This window comes from Myodes glareolus, chromosome 9, assembly GCF_982192425.1.
Source record: "Myodes glareolus chromosome 9, mMyoGla1.1, whole genome shotgun sequence".
Classification (NCBI taxonomy): Eukaryota; Metazoa; Chordata; class Mammalia; order Rodentia; family Cricetidae; genus Myodes; species Myodes glareolus.
In genome coordinates this window covers 48,102,361-48,125,150 of record NC_142034.1, presented here as the reverse complement: position 1 = coordinate 48,125,150, position 22,790 = coordinate 48,102,361, and the positions used below count along the sequence as shown (strand labels likewise).

The 22,790-nt window shown below is 52.7% G+C and overlaps 1 protein-coding gene across 1 annotated transcript in view; it reads left to right on the top strand.

The window, feature by feature from the left end:
• Rtn4rl1 (reticulon 4 receptor like 1) overlaps positions 1 to 22,570 on the top strand; it is a 74,703-nt gene extending 52,133 nt beyond the window's left edge. The window contains exon 2 of the mRNA XM_085695294.2: positions 19,510 to 22,570. Within this exon, the coding sequence (XP_085551420.1) occupies positions 19,510 to 20,837 (1,328 nt within the window). The 3' untranslated portion in view covers positions 20,838 to 22,570. The remainder of the gene's footprint in view (positions 1 to 19,509) is intronic.
• The last annotated feature ends 220 nt before the right edge of the window (positions 22,571 to 22,790 follow it).

The following is a 22,790-nucleotide window of genomic DNA, read 5'->3' as shown; positions in this document are numbered from 1 at the left end:
TGACGAGGAGAGAGCTGTGCAGGGGAATTTGGGGAGAAGGAGATTTTAAGGGGGCTTTGACCTCAGGGGCACTTGAGGCGAGGTAGAACCTGGAGACGGGGTATGGGAACTAACCGGGTGTTTGTGCGTGTGAAGCAGGCTCAGTCCAGAGTGCAGGGCTCGGGGAGGTGGGAGAGGAAGTCAGCTAGCTTCCTGCGAAGGGATGGAGAGAGGAAGTCCCTGAGATTTCATTTCAGCAGGGTTTTGTTGTTCAGTGAGAGTGACTGGAGCAGGCCTACAGAAAGGGAGCCATGGGTAGCGGGGGAGGGGAGGAAAGAGCTGTAGACAGATCTGGCAGCTGGCGGCAAGCATGGCCTCAGGCAGAATCCAGACGATAGGTGAAGTGGTATTGCCCACACAGTGTTTGGGTTTTGTTTTCTTATTTGTTGAATATGGTGTTAACCAATTGTACGTACAAATCCATAATGCCAGCCTCTGGCAAACCCAAACATGGTAACCACCATTCCCACTCCTTCCAAGGCCGCTCTTGGATGGGCCTGGCTTCCAGGGTGCCACTGTACCCCTCACCTGCCCACTTCCCCATACTGTTTCTTGCATGATTTCATCTGTCAGCGTATGAGAAGAGGTGAGTGCCAGCTTGAGCCCTGTGGCTCTGAGAGGGATGGGTGAGGCTGCAGAGGAGGGGAGGGGTTAGCTCAGGGGATGGAAGGAGGGTGGGAAAGGCCATTGAGCAAAAGAAGTGGTGAAGCCAGTTGTAGAAATTGAAGTTGAAGAAAAAGAAGTTGAAGCATGGGGTTGTAGAAAACTGGGACCAGCTAAGATGACTGGGGCAGTGTCTAGTTTCCATTACTGGGAGACCGAACAGGAACCAGGACCTTTCCCACCCAGCATTGGTGTCCCCTGGCTCCATTAGAGGGACAGTGATGTACCCCAAGCCTCAGGGCCACACAAGAAGGTCTCTAAAAACAGCACCTGTGTTCCCCATCCCAAGGATTCCCCAGGGCTGGAACACTGAGACACTCCACTTAGCATGGGGGAGGAATCCTGTCTAGGAGGCCCTGCACAGTTTGGAGGTACCACAGAGACCATCCGAGTCTCCTCCTGTCCCAGTGACAGGCCCTCAGGAAACGCCTTTCTACTCCTCTCTCCTGCTTCTCCTTGTGGTGACTCCTGGCAACCTTGCCGTAGCCTTACACATAGCTACTTCCATAGCTACCCAGGTGGGGTTGCTTGCTTCTGACAGGAGAGGGGCTCTCATTTGGAGCTCTCCCCAGGAAATAGCCCCACATACACTTCAAGATTAAAACATCCCCATTCACACCCTCTGTGGGAACGTTCTCAGGCTTATTGGGAATCATGTGTGGATTGGACACATGTCAACGTCTCATGTTGAGGTGGAATGTAATTAGGTGATGGCGGAAAAAATTCCTTCCGTCTCCTGGGAATGCTGGAATAATGAGCCATCAAGAGGGGCCCTGGGAAGTTGGCAGGGGCTGCTGACCTGAGCTGAAGTGCGGATCATTCATTAGCTCAAGATGCCCGCGGTCTGGGCTGCATTAAACGAGCAGGCCTGTTCCTAAGTGGGAGGCGGGAGCCAGGCTGGAGAGCTTGAAAGCCTGCCTCCACCTTCAAAGTGGGATTGCGAGCAAGTCATCCCTTCCTGGGCTGGGGGGCCGGAGGAAGCCAGCCTTCCAATGAGGCTGGGGGGTGGCTGCCCAGGCTGGGGGGGGTTGGCTGCCGAGGCTTGGGGGGAGGGGCTGCCGAGCCACACCCAGGTGAGAGAAGATGCTCCTGGAGCAATTCACTAGGAAGGCGAATTCAGAGACTAGCCACGGGAGAAGCTCAGGCCTGGACTACCCTAAATCAATGCCCCTCTGGGCCCTTGAGGGTCATTCAGTCTCCCTTAGGGTCCTCTTCCTATCCTACCCTCCCATGGAGGTACAAAAGGCCAACAAAGAGGCCAGCTATGGCCCCAGCTTGGCCTGCCCTGCAGTCCCAGGACACCCCCTCCTTTCCCCATCAGACCACCAGCTTATCCCCAAACGGCACCGCCCAAAACAGAAATTCCGGGTGGGCCTCCTCAGCTGGAAGCTGGGCACCCTCACTTCATCAGGTCTGCCCCGCTCCAGGCATTTTTGCATCCTCCCTTCCTCTCCCTTCTCTACCCGGGCTAGAACCCAGGACCTTTCATATATGCTGGGCAAGTCACCTACCACTGAACTGCACCCTCACCCTGTTCTCCTTTCTTTCTTTCCTGTCTTTTTCCCTTTTCTCAGTTCTGGGGCTCTCAACTACTCCCACTATCTCAGGGGTTCCATTTGCTCTCCACTCAAGAGTTGCACCCTGGGTTCTTAAATATCTGGACAGGTCCTTTCTCTGATGATCCCCCCCCCGCGCCACACACACACACAACAGTGCCAGCCACTGAAATGGCCATGGCAGCATCTACAATGGTCCGTGGTCACTGCCTAGGTAGAGGAAGCAGCCGGGACTGTAAAGACTTTTCTCTCCAGGCCACGCCCCTTCCTGTCTGGGGGTTCACATGTACCAGGTCCCTCTACTGTACAGTCTCTGGCTTTCTAATGCCTAAGTAGAGGTGTTTGAGGACTGGCTTCCGACAAGTAGCACCCTTTAGAGATTTCCCACCTCCGCAAGACCTTTGCTTACCCTATCTCACCTCAAAAGGCATTCTTTCATGTGAAATCTTTTGAAATAGCCATATTTCTTTTTTCTTTCTTTTTCCTTTCTTTCCTTCTTCCTCTGTAGCTTTGGAGCCTGGAGCCTGTAGCCTGTCGTGGAACTAGCTCTTGTAGACCATGCTGGCCTCGAACTCACAGAGATCCGCCTGCCTCTGCCTCCCAAGTGCTGGAATTAAAGGCGTGCACCAACACCGCCCAGCTTTTTCTTCCTTCCTTCCTTCCTTCCTTCCTTCCTTCCTTCCTTCCTTCCTTCCTTCCTTCCTTCTCTTTCTTCCCCCCTTTCTTTCTTTCTTTCTTTCTCTCTTTCTCTCTTTCTTTCTTTCTTTTTGAGATAGGGTCTCTCTGTGTAGACCAGGCTGGCCTCAAACTCAGAGATCCACCTCCTGAGTGCTGGGATTAAAGGTGTTCCCCCATCACTGCCAAGCTGAAATAGTCATATTCAATGATCCTGGAGATCACAGTTTTAGATCACGTACTGGGGGGACTTAAGGTCCCAGAATTCTAAATTCAGATGACCCCACCTGCATGGGATCCTTTTGCCCCTGAGGAGCATTAGTCACTTTCCCGTAGGCTTCTTGTCCTCCTTAGCTCAAACTCCATTCTGGTCCTAGGGACCCGAGTGATGGGAACCGTGAACAGAGGATGGAGAGGAGGGGCACAGCCTAGGAGGTGGTGGGCTCGGACTCCACAGAGGGGGCCTGCGTAGGCCCTACTGGCAGAGGGAACAGGGCCTGAGGTGAGGGTGCCGCAGTCCACAGACAGGTTAATGGCTCCTGCTGTGTTCACAATTGAATTTGTCCTTCTGAGCCTTCTGGCTTTGGAGAGGGGCCTCTTCTCCTGGGATCTCAGCTTGACTCCCAGAGCCACAGGGCCTGGACCAGCTGGGCTTGATTCAATCAGGAGAAATGAGGAACAGTGGTCTCACAGACATCTCTGTGCCCAGAGGAGCTGGTGGCTCCGCCAAGAAAGATAAAGAGAGCTGATGGGGTGGGGGCAGGCTGGTTCCAGGCCTTCTGGCCCTGCCTATCTCTTAGGAAAGCAACTCCAAAGACTGCCGGCCTCCCTGGCTCCTAGAATGCAGGCGCAGTAGCCTGTGCTGGGCACCCTCCTCCCTGGCCGTCTTCCCGCGTTTCTCAGAGCTGTTTGTAGAACTGATGTAAGAGCAGCTGGGGCCTAGTCTGCTCTCTCTGTATCTGTGAGGCAGTGCCCATGTTAGGACCAGGAGGTGTAGCGGGTGTGCTGTGCTGGGGTAGAAACAGACAAACAAAAGAGACTCCATCCTCTCTCTGCTGTATCTTTTATGTGTATCAGCCCAACTCTGAGAGCTCTGATGTCTCCCCTGTGCGCGAGGCAAAGGAAACAATGGGACGGGTTGAAAACCGGCTATGGCTCCTATCTGGCATGCTCTCTCCTGGCCTCTAGGCTTGCCCAGGTACTGCCTTCTGTTTCAAAAGCCCTCTCCAGTCCTCCGGGCACCCCCACTGAGGCCGACCTTCATCTGAGGTTTTCCTCCTTACTCTTCGACGCTCCAAAAGTATTGCTTCCTGTGCTCATCATCTGGGCGTCTGTAGTGTGGTAGATGGCTCTGTGTAGAGCAATAGATGGTGTGCTGGCTCTTCCAGACCACCAGTAATTGTTGAGGGCCCGGCACTGTCCTGGGGACAGGGAACACATAAGCAGATAATTAAAGAAGGTTCGGAGTGTGGAGTGCTGAAAGGAGAATAACAGAACAGGGAGGTGATGTCTGATCTGAGACCCAACTGCCAAAACAGAGATGGCCCCACAAAGGCCCTGCCTGAGACAAGCGGCCTTGTAGAAACAGCCAGTGTTAAAACCCCGAAGTAAATGTTACGTGATTCTGATTGCATGAACTGTTCAGAACAGGCAAATCCACAGAGACTTAAAGGAGATTCGTGGCTGCCAGGGGTTGGGGGAGGGGGTATGGTGGTGACTGCTAATGGATATGTGGTCTCCCTTTGGAGTAAGGGAAATATTCCGGAACTAGATAAAGGTGGTGGCTGGTACCATGCTGTGAGTGTGCTTCGTACCACTACTGTTTGCTTTCAAGTGGCAAATTTTTGGTTTACATGTGTAGAAAGTGAAGCCAAACCACCAAGGCACCAAGGTGTGCTCTGACCTAGAGTGGCTAGTGTAGCTAATGTCAGGGGTGTGACCGGTGCCAGGGCAGGCTCAGGATGGTGCTGGAGAGGAGATGGGCCAGTCCTGAAGACACACGGTGGACTGATAAGGAGTCATATTTTATTGCAAATAAATATTCCAAATAGGAGAATCACATGATTATAGTTTCCTCTTGTTTTTGTGGTGCTGAGGAGCAAAGCGGGGGCACTGCATACGAACGACGATGCTGTATGACAGAGCTGCACCCCTAACCCCATACTTAATTATTTTTGAAAATATTTCTGGCTGTGGAGCAGAATGTGGTTGTGATGGAGCAAAAATAAAAGCGGAAGCTCCATCAGGGAAGCCATGGTAGGGTCTGGGGGAGGGATGATGGTGGGAGTGGGTGGGACAGAGTGGGTCGGTGGGTGTGGGCGGGACAGAGTGGGTCTGGGGAGGGATGACAGGGTGTGGGCGGGACAGAGTGGGTCGGCGGGTGTGGGCGGGACAGAGTGGGTCTGGGGAGGGATGACAGGGTGTGGGCGGGACAGAGTGGGTCGGTGGGTGTGGGCGGGACAGAGTGGGTCTGGGGGAGGGATGACAGGGTGTGGGCGGGACAGAGTAATGCGTGAGGGGAATGTTCTGAGGGGAAATCAGTGGGAGTGAGGGAATCGAAGGAAAAGAGAATGAAAGGAAGGGAGGAATGGGAACTAACCTCTGCATTTCAACCTGAGCAACCAAGAGCCTCTGGGATGGGGAAGCCTGTTAGGAAACACTGAGGATTTGGTGGGCCTGACCTGCTAGTTAGATAGCCTTGTGGTGACGTCAGCGACAGCCTAGTGGCCTATTGTGAGGCTCAGGCCTAGCACCAGATCTCACTCCACGGAAATGGTGCTGAAAACATTCCTGAGTTCGCTTGGGGATTGGCGTGACTACATGGGAGAGGAGCTGCAGCTCAGTCCTAGAGAATAGGGACACACGGAGATGAGATCAAGGAAGAGCAGCACTCTCAGGAGCTCCAGCCAGCAAGATGGAAGGCAACGGCGAAGTCATGCTTCTGAAATGGAGAAGGAATTGTTTCCAGGAGGGACAGGGACTTTACGAGCGAGTGTAAGTCCAACCTGGACTGGGTGAGACCCTGTCTCAAACCAACACCAGTGAGCAAATGAACATGAAGTCCTCATTGAGTGTAGCCTTAGGATAGCAGGCCTGCCTTCCTGGTGAGTCTGAGAGCTCGCAGAAGCTGGGCATTAAAGGCTGGAGGGAAGAGTGGCTGCACCTGTTCTTGACAAAGGCCGAACAGAGAGTAAGGGGGTTGAGTTAGAATTTGAGACGGAAGGAAGTGGTCAAGGTTCTGGGCCACCCAGGAAATCAATGGTATCGTTGAGTGAAGGGTGGTTGTGGGGATCCGTTGGGGCCCAGTATCCAGCACATTCTAAGGAGGCCCTTCCCTCCCTCTGATCCCCTTTGCCTCTCAGGGGGTGATTCATATTTCAATATATTCCAGCTGAAAAGGGATCCCACTTAGAGCAGGTGGTAAAGCCAGTACATGGAAATTTGATATATTTTGACTAATGCATTTTGAAATTTGAAAACTGCAGACAATTTTATTCAAGATCCATTTTTATACCAACTCATTACTGGGAGAAAAAGGCAAAAGATTTCAGTTTTCCTGTGGACCCAGCCCTGTCACCACTAGGCCCTGCTAAGCAGGCTTGACCTGACCAGGTCAGCCTTGCATGCAGCCACCGCCTGCCTCAACCACCGAGCCCCCGCTGGAAACCTCTTTCTTTAGCAACCTCTTTCAAGGATCCCTCTGGGGGTTACTAGTCCAATTTAATCTGACCTTCAGCCCCACCTCTGTCGTGCCAACTCCAGCAAACCCCTAGGGCCTGCACTTAAGATAAGTTTTGTGATACAGACAAGGGGGTTACACAGAGTTTCCACTTCCTTCCTCATCTGCCTGTCCTTTCTCCAGCCTCCTGAGCTTGAAGTCCAAGGAGTGGAAGTAAATAATGGAGCCTGGGGAGGGAGGCTGTCCACGAGGGAGCAAGGGTAGAGTTCGAGAGAGGGTGGTGCCGGAAGAGGGTATCGAGTGAGCAATGTCTCTAAAGAGCCATCTAGCCTTTTCGTTATGGATGGCAGAGCCATCTTGTGTGAGTCACACAGATCTACCATGCTGGGCAAACGGCGGTAGTGTGTTGAGCTTCATTGTTCTTACTGGTAAAATGGGGACCCGAATACCTTTCTGGTGATTTGGGCAGACTGTTCACGAAGTGAGTGTGACAGTCCCTAGGATGCACAGCCACGATCTCCAAGGCAAAGCCCTTGTCTCCAGCTTGCCGGAGGGGAAGGCACCCAGCAGAAAGGGCTGACTCTCTAAAAGGTGCTGTAGCTGGGGACTTCGTTCGTGCGCATCTTAAGGCTAAAGGCTGTAATACAGCTATACTTTCTAGAAGGTAACTTGTCCATGTTCATCAAGGGTACTTGGGCTCAATGAAATTGGTCTAGAGAAAGATCAGGAATTTGGATAAAGATGTTGATTTCGGTGTTCTTTAATTTAACTGACCTTAAAGAATTAATAGCTAAATTGACACAGCAATAAATCAAAAGTCCCTGACATATGGAGAGGGTGGTTTCCTTCACCCCAGCCCCACAGCTTCCCATCAGCCTTGCCTCTCAGGATGCAACAAATATCACCAATTTCTGCCTCTTTTTTGTTTTGTTTTAATCTGAAACAGGATCTCATGTAGCCCATAATGGCCTAGGGTTCTGAGAGTCTTGTCCACCAAGTACTGGGAAACTTTTTTTTCCCCAGCTGTCCTGGAACTCACTCTGTAGACCAGGCTGGCCTCCAACTCAGAGACCCACCTCCCTCTACCTCCCAAGTGCTGGGATTAAAGGTGTATACCACCACGGCCCAGCTAGTTTAAAATATTTTTATTATTAATTTTATGTATATGGTATTTTGCCTACATGCATGTGTGCAAACCATATGGATTCATGGTGCCATTGGAAGCCAGAAAAAGGTATCATATTCCCTGGAACTGGAGTTACAGAGGGTTGTGAGCCACCTTGTGGGTCCTGAGAATCGAACTCAGGACTTCTGGAAGAGCAGCCAATGCTCTTAACAGCCGAGCCATCTATCTCTTCTTCGGGCCCTGCCATGAGTTTTCATTTGGTTTTTAAGACAGCGTATGTAGCCCAGGCTTGAACTTACTATATAGCCCAGACTAGCCTCAAATTAAAGATCCTCCTGCCTCTGTCTACCAGCTGCTAGAATTCGAGGTCTTGTACCACAATGCCCAGCTCAGTCATGATAATTTATAGCAGTAAAAAATGAGAGGCATAAATGTTTCGGAGATAAATAAATTATAATGTATGCATAAAATGGGATCATCTGCAGTCTCCAGAAATCTTGCCTGTTAACTCCATCAGTCTTCCTTCTATGTCAGACTGGGTAACTGGCCCTGGCTGATTGATGGGAGCTGATTTCCCCACCGCCCAGGGGCAGGGACCTCCCCACCCACTCAGGATGGGGCTCCCTCAGGATCCCCAGTACTGAGCTGCACAGCTGGGTGGAAGCAGAGGGCTGCATATATAACACGATCTCAACTTTATTTCTTTAAATAAAATTTTTATTTAAATTTTATACAGCCCTATATAAATGAAGGAAGTATTGAAGGTTCAGCAAGGACCTGTCAATGGTCGTCAAGAGTAATGGAAGCGCAGTGATCTCCCCCCCTTTTACTTCCGAACCGTTTATGTTTCCCCACAGCCAGCAAGTGTTATTTTAAAATGAAAGTAAATAATGATGACTGATTTGAAGGAAAATTGGATAGGTAAAAAGAGGGATGGCAACCGCTCAGGAAGCCCATGCTAAATATGACCCGGTCAGGTCTCCCAGGCCTGGGGCCTGACGATGAGCAGTTGTGGCCCCCGGAGAACGTACAACTGTCAGGCCAGCAGGGATGGGAGGCAGCCAGAAACCGAGGGCCTGAGGTGCTAATCTGGGCTCTGAAGGATGTAAGGAGATTCTGTGTGGGAATCCAATGAGAAAGGCGTGAGGAGTGAGGCCCAGAGAGCCATGTTATTGTTTGTCCAAACTAGAGCCCAGGAGTCCCAAAGGAGGCAGGAATCATTTGGACCAAGGACGAGTCAGGTGGGATTAGAAAGGTTTGTTTGCAAAAAGTTCCAAACTCCTGGTCCTTTAATGATACAGACACACCCCTGGTGACTCTTCCCTGCCTCTTGCCACATCTAATGGCTAATGTCACTAGAGAAAGTCCCAAGATCAGGCTGGCTGCAGGTCCTGACGGGTTCTACCCTCCTGCAGAGGGCCCTCAGGTGACCAGAGGAGCTGACTCACTCACCCACAACACCAGATGTCCCTCTTGTCCCTCTCTCCTCCCTCTCTCCTCTCTCTCTCTCTCTCTCTCTCTCTCTCTCTCTCTCTCTCTCCTCAACTCTCACTCTCGTCTCTACCTCCAACCTCAGCAGAGGAGCCCTCCTGCTTCATGGAGAAAATAGGACCTGCCAAGGCTAACTCTGTTGTCATCTCTGTGTACGCCATGGTCCCCCATTCCTTGGAGCAGGCATTCGTCAGAGCTCCCCCTATTTTCTGCCCTTTCCTGCCTACTGTTTCAGTTTCTCTCCTCCTGAATCATGCTTGTTGGCATGAGAACAGGCTCTATTTCTTCCATCTCAAAAAACAAACACTGGGAGGGTGTGGGAGATGGGGAGCGGGTAATGGGTGCCCAGTGCAGTGGGCTAAGAGTAACTTCTAATGTTCTACCACGCAGTGGGACAGCGCTGCTTGTCGATTAATTGTAAATCTCAAAACATCTAATAGAGAGGATTTTGGATGTCCCCAACACAAAGAATGATAAACATTCGAGGTGATGGGTGTGCTAATTGCCATGATCATCACACATTGTATACATGTTTTGAAATGTCAGGCTGTACCCCATAAATATGTACAATTACTGTGTAGCGATTTGAGATAAAAACTATAATTTTAAAAAGCTAAAAAAAGAAAAAATAGCTGCCCTTGACCCACACCCCCACAAGGTCCTTCCTGTTTCTCCAACCACTTAATGTCAGAGCTTCCTGTGTGAGTGTGCTCTTGTTGCTCCCTGCCTCCCCAAAGAGGAGTTACTCCGTCCCATGATGCCAGGCAAGGCCACATGCATGATGTAGACCAATGAAATGTGAGTAGGGATGATGCCTGTCGCTTGAAACAAACATAGAAAGAGCCAGGGGTTAGGCTGTCTTTGTGTCTTTTCCCAGGAGTGTTCTAGGTCAAGGATGCTCTTCTGACCTGGCTTCCCACATGGAGCCGTCCCTCATCTTTGTCTGGCAAGCCTTTGTTGCTGGCAGCCATGGAGATTCTGGGGCACGTGTTATCTCAACACATCCTCCCATGCCCTGGTTGATCCAGCGCCATCGCCTTCCTTGCCTCCCCTTCTTTCTCGTTTGTCCTTCTCTGGCTTTGGTTCCCGCACCTCCTAGAAGTGAGATTGCCACAGATACCTCTCCATGGCAGATCAGCCAGGGGCTTCCGTCTACAGTTCGCTCTCAGCAGGTCCTCAACACATCGATTCCTCCCAGAAACACGGGGCTTTGGGGACACCATGCCCTCCAGGGTTGCTTCTGCCTCCTTGAAAACCGTCACGTGGATTCAATCCCTTGACCTCTCTCTTGACTGTCCCAGATGACTTCATCCATTCACCCGGACTAAATGCCGTCTCTATGCCGATGGCTCCCAGGTGCACTGCCTCCTCTGGGCTCCTGTGTTGTACATCCAGCTGTTACCAACTACATCTCTGAGAGGCCACTCAGACTTCACTTGTCCCCAAGCCTGTTTTCTAGGCTCCTTCAGGCTCACAGTGGAGCCACCATGGTCTCCCCCGAGCACTCCCATACATCACAGAGGCTCGTCTGGATATCATCCTAAACAGTTCTCTGTGCTTCCCATTGCTCTCGGCCTCTGGGGCCTCACAACGCCTCTGACAGACTGTAGCCACAGGCCTCCTTGCTGTCTGTCTTATTGTGTGTCAGTCTGTCCTCCTCAAACCCAGTCACATCACCTCTCCTGCAGACTCTGGCTCCCACTTTCTACCCTCATTCCTTCTCCCTTCCCCTCTTCTGTACCAAGCACAGTCCTGCCCCAGGACCATTGTACCAGTCATTCTCCGTGAAGCTGTTCCTCACTTTGTCCTTGTTCCTTGCTTGTTGTTTGTTTGTTTCATTTTGTTTTGTTTTTCTTCTTCTTCTTGAGAAGAAGGGTCTCATGTATCCCAGACTGGTCTTAAACTTGCTACATAGCCAAGGATGTCCTCGAGCTTCTGGTCCTCCTGCTTCTACCTCCCAAGTGCTGAGGTTACAGGCGTTCCTTACCACACTTGATTTATGTGTTTCTGGGATTCGAACCCACAACTTTATGCATCCTAAGCAAACACACTGTCAACTAAGCCACTTTGCTGGCCCTTGTTCCTCTTTTTTATCCTTGGGGTGCAACTCAAATATTGAGCTCCTAGTTTGAGTAGGTTCCATCTTTCATCTAAATCTTAACCCCTTTGTGCTTTCAGAACTTAGTTTGGTCTTTTTGTCTCACCAGCCCCCCACCGTGGATCCATGAGTGAAGGAGCTGTGTGTCCTAATGCTGCAGAGGTAACCATGAGCCCATCTTCTCCCAAAAATAGAGGGGACTGGGGACAGGTGCAGAACAGGGTGGTCAGCAGGTATGGGCTATACTCTGAACCTGTGTGTCAGCTCTGATCGCCTTTCACTGACAGCCAGAAAGTGGGCAGGATCTCTGGAAGTGGGAAAACAAGGACTCCTGGCAGAGAGCTGCTTCTTCTCATTGGCTGCTCAGGGTTTGGGAGCACCACCCCACCCTTCCTGCAAACCCCTTCCTCCCAGAACCTTCTGGAACCTGCATGCCTCTGGAACCCCCCATTCAGGCATCTTCATAGTTGTGAATCCCTTCAAAGGTCCCCTGCCCTGCTACACACACCCAGGATATATTATCACTTACCCATCGGGTTGCAGATGCACCTACAATTTGCTATTGTTTGTGGTGAGTGGCAGCTGGCTCCACAAGGTTCCTGGGCAGGAGGCAAGTCCCAGAAACCTCCTGGGAAGGATGAATGCTCAGAACCCTGCAGACCTACCTGCAGGGCATGGCGGCACCTGTCCGAATTCCAGAACGTGGTGGCAGGAGGATCAAGTGTTCAAAAGGAGGTTAGGGCCTTCCCTGGTTACATGAGATTCGCGAAAAAGAAGAGGAGGTAGAGGAAATGGTGGTGGTGGCAGTGGTGATGGTGGTGGATGTGGTGGTTGGAGGGAGGGAAACCCACAGCTCCAACCTGGGGCCCTCAAACCAAGCAGTAGGGTTGATTAATACGAGGGGCCACAGTATGATCCGGGAATGAGGCTGAGGGGGCTGGGAGTGGTAAAGACAGTTCCTGGGGGCTGGAAAGATGGCTCAGAGGTTAATGGACCTGACTGTTGTTCTGGAGGCACTGAGTTCAATTCCAAGCAAACACATGATGGCTCACACCCATCTATAATGAGATCTGGTGCCCAGAACACTATATACATAATAAAAATTTAAATTAAAAAAAAAAAGACAGTTCCTGGGCCTGTGTTTCCCAGAGAGAGCAGTTAGGCACAGGTGGGGACTGGGACAAGAGCAAGGTGCCTTCCAAGGAGCTTAGCCCAGGGTTAAGTGCCTCTCAGCATACGCTCTGTCAGAGCTCTGGATTCTGGGACCATCCTTAGTTGGGCTGGATCCTGCTGGGATGCCTTTGCTAACAAGAACAGTGACACATCTCCCATGCAACCTGCTCAGGCCCAGGAAGCTTAGGTGCCCAGATGGGCTCACTGGGCTTCCCATGCCCATAAGTCCTCAGGGAGATTTTGTGGCCGCTGGGGTTGCCTAGATGAAACAGGATCCCACTGGGGTGGGTGATAAGCTGGGGCAGGGCCTTAATACAGAGCTGCAGAGGGTAGCCTCCAGCCCCATCCCCTACAGCACACCTGAGGCAAAGAATGAGGCCCGATGAGTAGGACATGGGAGACCCTAAATTGCTTTCAGGAGAAGCTATCAGTCCAATTAGAATGATGCTGGCAGCCAGGCCTGTTTCAGGGGACCAGCCCAGGCCGACAAAAGCCAAAAGGTTATTCTAATGGGGAGCTGCCCACTTCTCAGCTGAGAGGGATCCTGGTGCTGGGAGGGCCTGCAGAGGGTGTTTGATTCCGTGTGTGAGGAGAGCAAGTGCCAACGGCAAAGAGGGGGTGAGAACCAAGATAAGACACCTCGGCAACATCCCCAGCCCCAGTATGCACTGCTTCTCCTGGGATGCTGTGCCTGAGATGCTGCAGGATAAAGAGGACCTGAGCTCTGGAGATAGATGGGAGTTTATATGCATATACTCAGGCACGTGCAAATGCCTTGCATATGAACTATGTCTATATCCGTAAGCTTGCAGGCCAACATGTGTGAGCACATAAGCACTCCAGGTACACATTTGCACAGACATGCACATAAATACAAGGCTCAGATAGCCACAGCCCACACTTATGCTTTGGCTGAGTCCAGTCCTGACTCCTGGACTACATACAGGTACTGAGCCGCAGGGTAATATTAGAGCAGTATAGACTTGTGAGGTCCCTTCCCTGCTTTTTTCCCCCTAGGAATTTTTTTTAGTATTATTATTTATTTAGTTGGTTTTTTTGAGACAGGGCTTTTCTGTGTAGCCCTAGCTGTCTTGGAACTCGCTTTGTAGACCAGGCTGGCCTGGAACTCAGAGATCCTCCTGCCTCTGCCTCCCGAGTGCTGGGATTAAAGGTGTGTGCTACCAAATCTTGCCTCCTCTCTTCTGTTTGAAAGGCTCTGGTCCTGGCTCCCCTTTAGGGTGACTAAGTTGTTCTGGTTTGCTTGGGACTATTCCAGTTTAGTACTGAAAGGCCTGTGCCTTGGAAAGCTCCTCAGTCCCGGGCAAAACTGTCTGTGGTCGCCTGCCCCAGGGAAGGTCTGGTGTTGGGTCCTTCTCAGAGCTGTCATCATCTGGTCACTTCCTTGATGGACGTAGGAAACCTTGATGAGAGCTGAGTCCGGGCCTCTGTTCTTACCCTGGAGGCTCCGAGCCGCCCCAGGAGTAATAACCAGTGTTTGCTGAACACCTACTATGAGCCAGGTCCTGGGCTTAGGGTTTTCTTAGCCTAGGGCTTTCTAAGTGTCATCACTCACTTCTGCAGAGACTTGGGAGGGTGCTTCCCTCGCCCAGAACAGGACAGCGGAAGGAGAAAGTAAACAAGTGAATTCTGTTGTGCCTTAGAAGAGGTGGCATGCTGTAGAATAAAATGTGCCAGGGAAGTAGCACCTTGAAAATCGGCTGCTTAAGGGTGGCCTCCCTGGGAAGGAGTCCTGGAGACATACTGGGAACAGTTCCAGGGAAAGGGAACAGCATGGGCAAAGGCAGGAGGCTGAGTGCTTGGCTTTTGGCGGGGACACGGTGAGGTCTGTGCAGCCAGGGAAAGGCAGCATCTCTGGGCCTGTAATCTAGCTAGACCTGGGAGCACCTTAGGGTTAGATGGGACTGTGGAGGATTTAGGAGGGACAACATAGTCTTGACTTTGATTTTCCCTGGACCTCCCTAGCTACTGTTGAAGGAGATGGAGGGGTGAGGCTGGGGACAAAAGGGCCATCCAAGAGGCCACCGCAACAGTCCAGGCGAGTGGCAGCAGCCGTGGGTACGGTACGTAGACAGACACTGGACGAATTCTAAAATTTGACCCATAGGATTTCCAGAGTGGAGTATGGGCTGAGGGAAGGAGCCACTATGATTCTGAGGTGTTGATCCTGAGCAGCTGAGGTGAACTGGTCGTCTTCATCCAGGATGGAGGAGCTGCGAGTGAAGGCGGTGGTGGAGGAAGAGAGGAGCTGGGTTTGGATGGATTCAGTGAGACAGATGGAGATGTGGGAACAGTGGGTGGTACCAGCGTCTGTGGGCTCCGGGACTGGCCGAGCTTTCCGTGATTGTCCCATTTTGCAGGTGAGGAAAATGAGGGTCCTGAGAACATTAAAAGGAGCAGCCGGGATTCAACGTTGGCCTCTGCCTCCACAGTTGTGGTCTTCTCACAGCCACGGCACCAGGCTGCTGGCCACTCTGCCCAGCGGTGGAGGCTGTTGAGGGGAGCCCAGCTGTTCCCTGGCCAGCTTCCCTGTCTTCAGGGCTGAGCCAGGAAGGAGCCTCTGCTTGGAATACAAGTGGCACAAGTGCCAAGTGGCCTGAGGCGCCAGCAGCCCCAGGAGTGCAGCTGGCCTGGCCCGAGGCCGCCATCCACGCAGCAGAGAGCATTCGGTTAGCATTGATTGCTCAGAGAAGAGCATCTGGCCAGGCTGGGGGCAGGGGAGGGAGCATTGAAGGCCAGAGAGACTGGCTACACAGCAGAGCAGCCTGTAAGCTTCAGAGAGACCCACTGACCTGCCCAGGGGCCGTGAGGAAACTAGCGTGTGGCTGTCCCTACTCCAGGGGTGGGAGGGAGGACAGCCCCTTGGGTGCTACACTGGAGTGACTGACTGTCATGACACCCTGGGGCCTGAGAAAACTGACCAGCCCTATTTGAGGCTGCTCTGCCCACTCCAGGGCAGGGAGGTGAGGCTAGAGTCCCAGCCTGAAGGCAACTAAGCAGGGCCTGCCCTTCTGCTGTACTCTCCAGCTGTGGCCAGCCGCTGATGCTCTGGGGACCTCATTTTCTCCTGTGTGAGTGATGCTGCTCCCACGGGGTTATAAGCGCTTCAGTTAAAGGCCCTACCCCCAGAGGCAGATCTTCCTCGCCAATTCTTCTACTTCTGGTGGCCAGAGCACCGCAGGGCCCCCACTGCACTGGATTGTGTGGCCTAGGTGTAGCAGACAGGCCCTGTTGGTGTTGGTCCCAGTGCCAAGCTCTCTGGCCACCCCAGCCCTGGCTTTCTTGGAGGCTCTGTACCGTTAGAGGGGATAGGAAAATACAGGCCCACTTTTCCAGCTCGGCGCCTTGGCACGTGCCATCCCGTTGCCTTTGCCTTGCCGCCCATCCCACCAGGTCTGTTCCTGTGGGACCATTCCTAGTCACAGCTAGGGAGGTGGGAGTTTGGAGTCTGCAGGCTGACCATCTTCTTATCTGCATGTCCTCTGTGCTGAGTGATGTGCTTACGTCTGAGCCGACTCCCCTCACTGCTAAGGCAGGGTCCCTCTCAGCCCAGCGCATGGATCAAATACTCTGGGAGGCCGAGGAACTGCTGGTGTCGCACAGGGGAACCAGTGACCAAACAATGCTGACTCCTAGCCCAGGGGTAGCAGAGGCTTTCCTTTGGGCCCCTCCCTTAACCTCCCCTATACTCCCAAGATCCCTCCATGAGCATTGCCACCCCATATGCAAATGGCCATGATGCTCATTGCCAGGCCCTTCCAGCACTGGCTTCTGTGACTTTCCCAGACTCGGGGGCAAGTGTGAATGGAAGGAGGAATGAATGAGGCTGTGCAGCTGCTTAGGGAGCTCATGTGCGTGGGAGGCTGGAGATCTGGGCGTCGGGAAGCAGAGCGCAATAAAGGGCATCCCCTGGAGAGGAAGGCAGGGAGAGCTGGGTCCTCTCCCTTCCGCCCCCTCAAGCAGAAGGTGGCCCTGCCCAGGAAGGGCCTGAGGAGTCTGTCAGGAGAGGCGCAGAGCCCCTCCACTTGGATTCCTGCTAATTTGCAATCTTAAAATGCACAGCAAAGGTTCCATCCTCATTGTTGGTACATTAATCAGGCAATCAGTGGGGCAGGGCTCCCAAGGGCCTCATGGAGGGGGCACAGAAGGTGCCATGGTGATGCAGTGTCTGCCTCCCTGGGACGAAATCTGCTGGATGACAGTCCTAGGACAGCACCCTGCTGGTTCAGACAGGAGGTCAAGAAGGGGCCAGGGCTGGCTGGGACGGTTAGTCCAAGGTCTTGAAGTAATACCACTGGCTTTCAAAGGCATGGATGCAAACTTGGCTGATCCCCTCAACATCTCCCTCCCATTAGGAGAGATGGAGGTCCTAGAAAGCTACCCTTCCTGGCACGGGCCCTGGCATGGGCTCTGGCATGTGGGGAAACATTAAAGGACAGGGCTTAGGATGCTTACAGAAGTGCAGACAGTGGCCATCCCACACAATCCTTGTGGTCTCATGACTGCCTAGTGATGATAGCCTGTTCTTTGAGGTCATGCGGAGCTGAGCCTGGTCCTGCATCAGGTCTTGGCTAGAGTCCTTTGTCTTCCTGTTGCCCTCCTTGAGGGGAAACCCCAACCCTGCCTTCACCCTGTCCTGCTGCTTCCACAGTCCACTGTGGGTTCAGAAACTAGTTACTAAGCCCACACCTGAGGTCTGGTGCGGTTTGATTTTTTTTTCCTAAATAGAGCCCTGGCCTGGTTTCCCCTGTGCACTGGTATTGCCTGGAGACCCCTACTTAAGGGTTACCCCGAGGACCCCCAAATTCTTCTGGGATACACAGAGACAGAGCAGCCACAGCGTGTGGGAGAGCACAGCACAGGGCAGGTTGAGGGTGCAGGCAAAAGCACTCTGTACACTCTGATGAGCTGTACAAATGTTGAATGGTATTAGTGCTAAGCCCACTGCGGCCCCTCCCCGCCGGCGGCTGCAGGCCAGGGAGGAAATGCTTTATTTTCACAGGACCCCCAGTGGAGGCTCTGCTCTGTCTCCTTCATTCTAAGACGTGAGACAAGCCTGGTGAATGTCCTTGAACCTGGAGTCTGGGCTTTCTCAGAGCGACGGGGCTAGGGCTACTCCTTGGGGAAGGTTCTAGCAAGAATAGCTTTCCGGGAAGACCTGAGCAGGAGAGAGGGTGCAAGCCGAGCAAGGGGATTAGAGGAGGCCTGTGGGCAGAGCAGCCAGTGTGGCTTGGATGCTGATGCCACAGGGCGGGCTGCCCTCCAACCGGCTAGGATTTGGAACCTCTCTCACCTTGCCTCCCTCCGCAGCACAGGAGTTCTTGGACAGAGGGTGGTAGGCGGGGGAGGGGGGGCACCCCCAGGATGCCAAGAAGGAAGACTGGCAGAGTAACCTCTCCTAGACATGCTTTGGAGAGGGAAATGGGGCAGAGATGGCTATGGCCTGGGTGCTGTCTAGTGGAGGGGTGACAGAAAGCCCTGCAGAGGACTTACAGCCCAACCCAGAAAGGGTCCTATGCTGTGCCGACACTGCCACAGAGGTCGTAATTGCTCTGAAAATGCAACTGAACCCAATTATGCAAAAACTAAATTATGTGCAATGATTTTTATGTGCTGGAAACATTCAGTTGAAGCCGGGTGATTACAGGGGGACAAGAAGCAGCTGCCACTCTCCGGGAACCCATAACTCCCAACAGCTGGGAGCTGTCACGATGCTGTTTCTGTAGTGATGGGGGGGTGATTGGGATGGCAGTCAAGGTGGAGACCCGCTTGGCCAGGAACCCGGGCAGCCCCTGTGCCTGGGTTGGAGTGGGTGGGCTCCCGGGTAGGCAGGTTGGTCAGGTGGGTGGCTTCTTTCGTCCCACATGATCTGGGCACAACTAGTAGCAAGAAGACTCGGCTCATATGCCCCAGGCGCCCTACCTCTCCCAAGAGTTCCAGCAGAACAAGCTGGAAAAGAAGAAGCAAGAAGCCAACCAAGGCGGGGTAGGTTGTGGCTGCCTGTCCCTTCAGGGTGGGCGTCTGTAGGCCTGGAGCCTGTCCCCATCTTCTTGACGCGCCTGTTGGGCCACTTGGGGCAGCTGTGACCCTGGAAAAAGGCAGGTAATGACAATCGTCCATAATGAGGCTGCTTCAATAATGAGTGTGGGCCTATTACCCGACCACAGGCTGGACACATCCGAAAATAATTATTTTAAGGATCCATTAACGAATGCCTAATTAATGCCCAATTAGAGGGAAGCTACAAAGGAAATGCTCTGGACAGTCAAGTGGCAAGGCCTGGTTTCACAGCCATAGCCTGGCAAGCTCAAACATGGTAGAGAGATGCAAAGGGCCAGAAGGTGAACCAGAGGGGGGCAGCCTCAATCTGGCAGAGTCCTAGACCCCAGGGAAGCCGCATGTGTGTCACTCACAGTCCCTCACAGATACATGCCTTCTCTGTCCACCCGTTCAGCTCTGTGAACTGTATTAACAAATGAGGAAACTGAGGCACAGGGGCGGTGTTGTGTATTTGAAGTTTAGAACACAACATGAACACGGCATCTTCTGAGGTATATTTTGGTGCCATGAACACAATGTTTTACTTATTTTGAGGAATCATTTGAATAAAGTGATCGTTCAGGACTCCAGATGGGATATTTGCTTTGTTATAGTCATTGCTCATGAAGGCGGCTGACGGTGAGCAAGTGGCAGAGCTGGGACCAGAGCTGGAGGCTGACATGCTGTGTTCGTGGATTTGTTCCACCCAGCAGTAGGGCTGACGGCCTGGAGAGGTGTTTGGATGGGGATTAGAGACTTTCAGGACAGAGCTCAAGAGGTGTGGAGATAATGTGGGCCCCGGGCCCAAATTTTCTGTTCAGTCTCCTAGCCTATGCACCCCTGTGTACAGGACAGAAGACAGAATCTATGTGGGCCCACTCCACCCTCCGTTCCCACGCATCCCCCCTTCCCCGGGCAGCCCCTCACTCTCTTCTGTTTCGCTCCCCACCAGGGTGCTGTGTGGAATTGCTGCTGCTCCTGCTGCTGGCTGGGGAGCTACCCCTGGGTGGTGGCTGTCCTCGAGACTGTGTGTGCTACCCCGCACCCATGACTGTCAGCTGCCAGGCACACAACTTTGCTGTCATCCCAGAGGGCATCCCAGAGGACAGCGAGCGCATCTTCCTGCAGAACAATCGTATCACTTTCCTCCAGCAGGGCCACTTCAGCCCCGCCATGGTCACCCTCTGGATCTACTCCAACAACATCACTTTCATCGCTCCCAACACCTTCGAGGGCTTTGTGCATCTGGAGGAGCTAGACCTTGGAGACAACCGGCAGCTGCGAACGCTGGCACCCGAGACCTTCCAGGGCCTGGTGAAGCTTCATGCCCTCTACCTCTATAAGTGTGGACTGAGCGCCCTGCCCGCAGGCATCTTTGGTGGTCTGCACAGTCTGCAGTACCTCTACTTACAGGACAACCACATTGAGTACCTCCAAGATGACATCTTTGTGGACCTGGTCAACCTCAGTCACTTGTTTCTCCATGGCAACAAGCTTTGGAGTCTGGGCCAAGGCATTTTCCGGGGCCTGGTGAACCTGGACCGGCTGTTGCTACATGAGAACCAGCTGCAGTGGGTCCACCATAAGGCTTTCCATGACCTCCACAGGCTGACCACCCTCTTTCTCTTCAACAACAGCCTCACTGAACTGCAAGGTGACTGTCTGGCCCCCCTGCTGGCCTTGGAGTTCCTTCGCCTCAATGGTAACGCCTGGGACTGTGGCTGCCGGGCGCGGTCCCTGTGGGAATGGCTGAGGAGGTTCCGAGGCTCCAGCTCCGCTGTTCCCTGTGCGACGCCTGAGCTGCGGCAAGGCCAGGATCTGAAGCTGCTGAGGGCTGAGGACTTCCGGAACTGCACGGGGCCAGCATCTCCACACCAGATCAAGTCACACACACTCACCACCTCTGACAGGGCTGCCCGCAAGGAGCACCACCCATCCCATGGCACCTCCAGGGACAAAGGCCACCCACATGGCCATCTGCCTGGCTCCAGGTCAGGTTACAAGAAGCCAGGCAAGAACTGTACCAGCCACAGGAACCGAAACCAGATCTCAAAGGTGGGCACCGGGAAACAGCTTCCTGAACTACAGGACTATGCCCCTGACTACCAGCACAAGTTCAGCTTTGACATCATGCCGACCACACGACCCAAGAGGAAGGGCAAGTGTCCCCGCAGGACCCCCATTCGTGCCCCCAGTGGGGTGCAGCAGGCCAACTCGGGCACTTCTCTGGGGGCCTCGCTCCTGGCCTGGATACTAGGGCTGGCGGTCACTCTCCGCTGAGGACTCAGGACATCGCTACCCAGCACTGCCACATGTCCAGCAAGGAACAGAATCTTTTCCTCTTGTTTTTTTTTTTTTTTTTCTTTTTTTTCTTTTAAGCGGAAGATCTGCTGGGTTTCAGGAAAAGGCTGCTAAAGCCTTCAATCACAGTCTGGACCCTTCCTGGTGGATTATAAGCTCAAAGTGTACAGCTCTAGAGAGGAGGGGTAGCCATCTTACCTGGTTGTCCTGGCCCAGCACCTACGGACAGCATCCACTCCAGCACGGTGGTCAAAGGCATACCAAGTGAATCATTAGCCGTGACGGGACATATGCCCTTTGGAGAAGCCGGGCTCTGTGGAATCCTGGTCACTTGGAAAGAAGGGCCGGAGGACCCTGCTGTTTTGGAAAGGAATGGGACTCAGGACAAGGCTCACCCAGAGCCAGCTGGGGCAACCAGCAATCTCAGAGCACTCTAGCTCTTGCCTGAGGCCACCTAGTCAACCTGCCCAGCCCCACCTACGTCACCCTCAGTCCCTACCCGTGGGGGTAGTGCCTCTCATTCCTGATGTCTCAGGCAGTCCTGGCAGACCTGCTGGGGTCCAAGAACCAATCACCAAAGGAAAGATCACCAGAGGATGACATTTAGAACTTTACTCGCAATGAGAGTCACACAGAAGGTGCAGTTTTATACCTGTGTCCACTTATATATATCCGCACCCCCTACCCACACACCCACACTATATAAATATATATACATATATAAATATATAAATGCACAGCCCCTCCCACTCCTTACCAAACTGTATGTCTTATCATGTTTATATAAACTATACGGGACCCTATATTTGCCCAACTACAGATTGTATTGGTAATTTCTAGCAAGGAAAAACAAAAAAAGCTGTGGCATTTTTGGTCTGAATCCCAGCTGGCAGCAATAGTCCCTTGGCTTGCTGGGGCAAAGGTGTCAGTGGGAAGAGTTGAGGAGGGAGAGAAACAGAGAATCACTTCAGGGGACCAACATTCTTAGCTACTTAGAACATCACCTTGTTTTTATATGCAACACATGCCTGTCTGGCACCTTGGAGCACCCCACTACCCCTACTGTAGAAGCTGCAGGCTTTGGGGTGAGATGTGGGAAGTAGCTTGTCAGATGTCAGGGTGCTGGAGGCAAGCTAGGTGGAGCAGCAGAAAGGGCTTTGGGGGTTTTCAAACCAGCAAAGAAGGCAGCATCCACAGTGTTAGTCCAGTGGGTTGGATGGACAGTGTCCTTCTGACTTTTGCCAGCGATGGTCTGTGCAGGTCAGGAGGCTCTGAGCTCTGACCTCAAGGAAGGCTTAGCTGCAATTTTAACTCACTGGCTCTTTGGCCAGTGACCTGCTGAAGGCCCTGAATAGTTTGGCAATGGAGAAGACTCTAGTGGCCTTAGCAGATGAGGGCATTTCAATAACCATCTCAGGCGCTCTCCGTTACAGAGGTCTTGTTCCTCCTGATTATTTTGGATATAATCCAGGACAGGCAGAGGTCAGAGGGCTAGACTCAGGGGTCAGAGTCCAACAGGCAGCATGCAGAAAACAGAGCGGGCAAGCCCAGTCAGGGAATAGGGGCTACTGGCCCAAAGGTCTCCGGCAAGCACAATCTCTTGCGCTTTGCACAAACCTGAATCCCCTACCAGCGAGGGTGTGTGAGGAGTAAGAAATGCTGAATCCAATTAAGAGAGAAAAATAATAATAAAAAATTCTCTTGGATAAGAACCCTGTTTTTCATTTCATAACCCCGCATTCCTGATGGGGTGGCAGATCCTGGGCTTTGGTGGGGTGGGCGAGCCTGGCCAGGCTTGACTCTGAGAATACAGCATGCTTGTTGGCAAGGAGAGCCATAGGGAACAGGGGCACACTGACTCACAGGAACACACAAGAACATGCTCTCTTTCTCTCTCTCTCTCTCTCTCCCTCCCCCCCTCTCTCTCACACA